Source organism: Chiloscyllium plagiosum, chromosome 10 (genome assembly GCF_004010195.1).
Source record: "Chiloscyllium plagiosum isolate BGI_BamShark_2017 chromosome 10, ASM401019v2, whole genome shotgun sequence".
Lineage (NCBI taxonomy): Eukaryota > Metazoa > Chordata > Chondrichthyes > Orectolobiformes > Hemiscylliidae > Chiloscyllium > Chiloscyllium plagiosum.
Genome location: NC_057719.1, coordinates 2,253,190 through 2,259,655, shown reverse-complemented (window position 1 = coordinate 2,259,655; position 6,466 = coordinate 2,253,190). Strand labels below are relative to the sequence as shown.

General features: G+C 44.7%; 1 protein-coding gene across 1 annotated transcript in view; it reads right to left on the bottom strand.

The window, feature by feature from the left end:
* Positions 1 to 6,466, bottom strand: part of jag2b (jagged canonical Notch ligand 2b) — a gene marked incomplete at its 5' end in the record, with an annotated part of 150,438 nt that overhangs the window by 19,340 nt on the left and 124,632 nt on the right. The window contains 2 exons of the mRNA XM_043698422.1: positions 3,034 to 3,119; positions 5,381 to 5,408. Coding sequence (XP_043554357.1) covers positions 3,034 to 3,119; positions 5,381 to 5,408 — 114 coding nt within the window. The remainder of the gene's footprint in view (positions 1 to 3,033; positions 3,120 to 5,380; positions 5,409 to 6,466) is intronic.

The window sequence follows — 6,466 nt, the reverse complement described above, 5'->3', positions numbered from 1 at the left end:
AGAGGCAGCAAGGGAAAGAGAGGGGGCATGGGGGGGAGGGGTGACATGGACAGAGGAGGAAGAGGGGTAGGGAGGGGAGGTTGAGGAAAGAGGGAGAGAGAGGGGGAGAGCCAGAGAGGGGAGGAAAGGAAGGGAGAGAGATTTCATAGACTAAAGGAGCAAGAGGGTTTTTTTTTAAGTAGATGAAGAGTGCAGAAGGAAGTAAATATAAAAAAAACCTTCCAACCATCAACTTTACCCAAACCCATAGTCCACATCTTTCTGCAGCTCCTGTGATATCCAGTTCTGCCCCAAAATTTAAATATTGGACACAGTTTAAAATATTCATCAAATGTAAAAGGTTTTAATCTCATTTCACTTTAGCTTCTTGGGGCTAACTGCCTTCAAATTCACCTGCTGTAACTTGGACTTGCCTCGGGATTCTCTCGCCAGGCAGGACTCCCACTAAAACCGCTGAGCCCCTCCTCTGTAACATCCTGCTTCCTGTGCTGGACTGCTGAAACCCTCAGACATTAACTATCTCCCTCTGAACTGACCAGGATTAGCTTCCAAGGCCCAAGCATCCCATTTGCTGTCATTTAGTGAAGGCATTGAAAACAGAAGCAGGGAGGTTCGGATGGAGGTAGATGTAACATCAGTTTGACCACAGTTGGAGCCACTCACTGTACTATAACCACACTGTGACTGTGTTAAAGAGGGAGTGCAGAGGGCATTCGCCGGGATGTGGACTGAGCTGGAACTATCCTGCTATGCAGACTGGATAGGATGGTCATGATTTGGAGGTGCCGGTGTTGGACTGAGGGGTACAAAGTTAAAATCACACAACACCAGGTTATAGTCCAACAGGTAGGACTGGATAGGATGGAGTTGTTTTCCTTGGAGCAGTGAGGGCCGAGGCAAGGGATTTAGTGGAGATGTACGAAATGATACGGGGTAATAATAGACCAACTTTACAGGAATTTAATTAGTCATTGGATAGACATATGGACAAAAATGAAATGGTGCAGGTTAGATAGGCTTCAGATTGGTTCCATAGGTTGGCGCAATATCGAGGGCCAAAGGGTCTGTACTGTGCTGCAATGTACTATGTTCTAGGGTCAATACAAGTAAACCTTTCTCCATGGTAGAGGGGTCAATTACTGGGGCAGAAGGTTAGAGGGGACATAGAGAGAAGGTTTTCTCACCCAGAGGGTGCTTGTAGCTGGAGCTCACGGTTGTGGTAAAGGTGGGAACCCTCAAGACATTTACATGGGATTTAGTCAAACTCCTGAAACACCATCATGTACAAAGCTGCAGACCAAGTGCCAAGTATCAGGAATAAAGTTAATATGTGCCTTTATGAACAGCATGGACATGGTGGGCTGAAGAGTCTCAATGCTGTAAAGCTCAGTGGTTCCATGACTCCATCTTGAGCTGATTTATCCATGACCTATCCCCCTACAGAGGGTCAATTTGAGGGACATCTTGCTGCTGACATCCTCGACATCAAAACTGCAATTGACCGAGTGCAGCATCGAGGAGCCTGGGCTTCAGGAGTTCGGTAAAGCTCAGGATCTGCACATTGACCAGAACCTGAACAGTTCAGACATTTTCTTAATACTTTCACGGGCTGTGGGTGTCACAGACTAGGCTCATTTGTGTGACCCATCCCCAGTGGTCTAGAGGGCAGTTAAGAGCTGTCCACATTACTGGGGGTCACATGATGGCCTTGATAAAATCAAGGAGCAATAATAAAGCCATTTCTATAAGACCCATCTGCTTTTCCAAGGGGGCAGAGAGGGAGAGAGGGAAGGGGAAGGGGGCAGAGAAAGAGAGAGAGAGAGAGAGAGAGATGTCTCCAGCACACTCGTGTTTTGAAGATGTACAATGCTGTGTGCCAGAAGATCTCAATGCAAAGAGCAGTCAACTTGATACGATTCCAGAATACTCCCAGAGTGCATCAGCCTTGGCTCCCTGTAGGTAACACTCCCCTTTCCCAGTCCAAAGATAGCAAGTTCAAATCCATGGCAGAAATGGGAACACAATGCAGACTCCCAGTGCAGTGCTGAGCTTTTGTCTCCAATGTTAACAAAAACCCAAAGTGGCCCTTCAAGTAGAATCAAGAGATCCTGCAACATGACAAGCAGCACAGTTCAACTCCATGTCCAGCCCAATGTATGTAACATATTTCAACCATCACTGAAACTCGAAAGAACTGCAGATGGTGTAAATCAGAGACAAAAGGTTAAATTGTAGGAAAAGCTCAGCAGGTCTGGCAGCATCTGTGGAGAGAAATCAGAGGTAACGTTTCAGGTCGAATGAGCCTTCCTCAGAAAAGAAAGCCCACTCCCTGGCCGTGATAACCCTGTGTGTGAGAGCTCACAGGAGTCAAACTGATGGCCATATGTCCTCCACTACAGCACTGACCGCATTTCAAAATGACACACTGTCGAATGTCCCAAGGTCATGAAAGGTGCCACAGAAATGCAAGATTTTTCAAAGACAAATCATTTAAAGTGGCAATGCAATTGGGCATCACTTATAAAAAAGGGACTGAAGTAAAAAGTGGGAGGTATTACCAACACATAGGATTACAGCAAAAAAATCAAATGTATCAATTATTTGCTTCATGAGCTGGACGACATTAATATATCAGGTTTTATGTTATAAAGCATCCCAAAGAATTTCATAGAAAGAACATTTGACACAGTCGAAATGCTATAAAGTATAATTTAGTTAGTACAAAAGGTGATTAAGAAAAAGAATGTTTTTATTTTAAAGACAAAGATTCCTGAGAGTTTCTTTGGGATGAAAGAGGATAATGAGAGCGGGGAGAGTTAGGGGATAAAAGGTTCCAATTCTTCCAGAGGTGGCAAAGGGGCTTTTCACTCCGAATGAAGAATTCAACCAGCTGGTGTTGCATTATACAAGGTACAAGTGGCCTTCACTCAGCTGAATATGTCAAGAGGTCAGAGACGGACTGGAACAAAATGGGTGTTGGGTCACAACGGCACAAGCCCTGAACTCTCCCTGTTCTATGTGTTAGTTACTTACTGATCCGACAGTCTGGTCCAGCGAAGCCTGGAGCGCATTCACATCGAAACCAATTCACACCATCCACGCAGATGCCTCCATTGTAGCTGTAAAGACAAAAAATACCCCCAAACACACGCTTGTCAGAAAGTGATCTCCTGACACTGTTGACATTACCACAGCTGAGGCGCGCACACACGCACACACACACACGCGCACACACACACACACACACACACCTTCTACCTCAAAACCAATAACCATTCAAATGCAAATTTCAATTACCATTAACAGAAGGCATTTCTAGCACTGGGATGACAATGAGAGAATGGAAGGTTCCGGAACCCCTGCTATTACACTTTCAATCCACTACCTACATGGGATTTCCAATAATAACCTTTGTCATCACCAACTTAACCCACCCCCATCCAATCTTAAATACTGGAGTGTGAAGTAAAACAGAAATTGCTGGAGAAACTCAGCAGGTCTGGCAGCATCTGGAGAGAGAGAAACTAGTTAATGTTTCAGGTCCAGTGACCCTTCTTCAGAACTAGTATGGCTTTGTTATGTCCTGTGTCACGGATAATGCAGACCACCCCTTGCAGCCGCAGTCGTTCACTTTTGCTTCACGGGACTTAGTTGGGAACAGGTTTATCATTTTCCAATTCTGAAGGGTCACTGGACCCTAAGTATGAACTCTGTTTCTCCAGCAACTCCTGTTTAAGTTTGTCATTCATCCAGTTCAAGAGCAAGATTGACAGATTTGCAACAAATCTGGTACAAATGCGATTACATGCTGCACATTTATTTTTTAATTAGATTATAGCAAGACTCTCTCTTTTTATCTATTGTAACAACAGCTGACTTACACTGTCCTCAAATTCTCCCTGACTTCACTAATATGCAGACTGGTTAAAAAAAGCATGTGTATGATGTGGAGATGAAGGAAGCTTTTGATAATGGTTAAGATTTAAATTCATAGTCCCTCTCATTTTCTCAAGCAAGGGAAGAGCGTTTTCACAATACTATGTCAGTTGTGTTTCGCTGAGTAGCACTGTCATCCAAGTCTGAGTTCCAGGGTCACTCCATGGAGTTGGGATATCAGCACAGAGGGAGAACTGGGCCACTGGAGCTGCCAACAGTCATTTGAAACATTTAGAAATGATCCAAATGGAGTCATCCTGGACTCGAAAGATGAATTGTTTTCTATATTCACAGATGTTGCGTTTAGTCGCTAGAACTTAGTTTTTATGATGCATTCTACAGATTGTGTGTGTGTCTCTGAATGCGAGAGAATCTGTGTGTCTGTGAGAACTTTAAGGAATGTGTGTGTGTGTGAGAGAGAGACAGTGATAGAGAGAGTGAGTGAGAGAGTGTGAATGTGCGCGAGTGAGTGAGAGTGCGTGAGACATGCGTGAGAGAGAGTGTCATTGTGTGTGAGTGTGTGTGTGAGTGCGAGTGTGTGTGGGGATGCCTCCACATGTAAACTGGTCATCATAATCCCCACATTATAACAATTCTTTCAGATTCTGTTTTGAAATTTCTTCATGGAACATGGGTTTTGCTGGCTGGGCCAGCCCTTATTAGTGGTGTTCTGCTAAGTTAGTCAGTCCCTCGGGCATGTTAACCTTTCTTTAAGTTGCCACTTTGACTGACGTTGCATCCTGAAAAATTGCCAATCACGCTAATGCACACACGCACACTCACTGACACACAGTGACTCTCTCACACTCACTGTCCCATACTATTGCAATGTTTGACTCTTATAGAGCAGTTATATCATTGATAACTTGGAAGAGGGTACAGAGGAAATTGACTAGAATTGGACCAGCAAAGAGGGCTTTAAGTTATGTGGAGAGGCTGGATTTGCTTTCCTTAGAGCAAAGAAGATAAGGGCGAGATTTAGGAAGAGGTTAGAGGTGTAAATAATCAGGAAGCATTCTAATTTGCAGGAGGGTCAGTAATTAGTGGGCAGAGGTTTAAGGAAGCTGGCGAATTAACCACAAGAAAAGATTAAGGAAGTTCATTAGTTGGTGAGGCAAATTAAGATAACCAGGGACGTATCACCTGAAAAGGGCAGTGGAAGCAGCCTCAATAGGAACTTGTTAAAGAAGGTGAATAAATATTTAAAAAGGGGAAATTTAAAACAGAGCTCGAGGGGAATAGCAACAGTGGGACCAACTGGATCTTTCAAGGGCCAGTACAGACATGATGCACTGAATGGTGTTCTTCTGTGCAGAAAGATCACAATTTTACTGCCAAGGTGATGGAGGTGGATTCAAAGCTTGCCAGTCCTCTGGAAGTGGCACAGACCAAGTACTCATTTAATATTGGTAATAAAGGTAACCCCGCCGCCAATATCACTTACCATGGGTGAGGGTTGCAGTCATTCTTATCTGCGGAACAAAACAAAAGGAAGATTTAAATAAAACGAAGAAGGCGGATGCTGGAAACTTTACGCAAACAAAAACAAAAAATGCTGGAGAATCTCAGCAGGTCTGGTAGCATCTGAGCAGAAAGAAACTCAGTTCACATTTTTAGCCTAGTAATCCTTCTGAAGAACTCAAAACGCAAACTCTCTTTTCATTTCACAGATGCTGCCAGATCTGCTGAATTCCTCCAGCATTTTCTGTGTTTGTTTGTAAAAGGAACCTGCTTTACCATAGAAGGGGCTGTGGGCACTCAGTCGGTCACAGTGAGGAGGATAAACTCTCCATCACCGGCTCCCAGCCACCCAAGTCCCTGCAAACTCTAAATCAAAGCCAAATGTGGCACATGTAGATTGGTGCCTCCATTGTGACATTGAGGGCACACCCATCTTTTCAGGTGGATGCAAACCACCTCCCCACCACACCCCTCCCCCCGACACACCCACCCTCCAGTGTCAGTCACCAGTCACCAATGCTCCTCTGAGGTCAGAATCAAGGAACACATTCAAGGATTGGACAGAGTGCTCAAGTGCCTGATGAAGGGCTTTTGCCCGAAACGTCGATTTTGCTGCTCGTCGGATGCTGCCTGAATTGCTGTGCTCTTCCAGCACCACTGATCCAGAGTGCTCAAGTGCCAAGCCACTCAGGCCTGAGAAGAATCAGTCATGCCAACACACTGTGTCAACATGCTGTACCAAGGGAGTGTCACAGTCATACAGTCAGAAGTTATACAGCGTGGAAACAAAGCCTTTGGTTCAACTTGTCCATGCTGACCAGATATCCTAAAACTAATCTAGGTCCATTTCCCAGCATTTGGACATAACCCTCCAAACCCTTCCTATTCATATACCCATCCAGATGCCTTTTAAATGTTGTTATTGTACCAGCCTCCACCACCTCTTCTAGTAGCTCATTCCATACAAGTACGACCCTGTGCGTGAAAACGTTTCCCCTGAGGTCCCTTTTAAATCTTTCCCCTCTCACTCTAAACCTATGCCCTCTAGTTCTGGACTCCCCTACTCTGG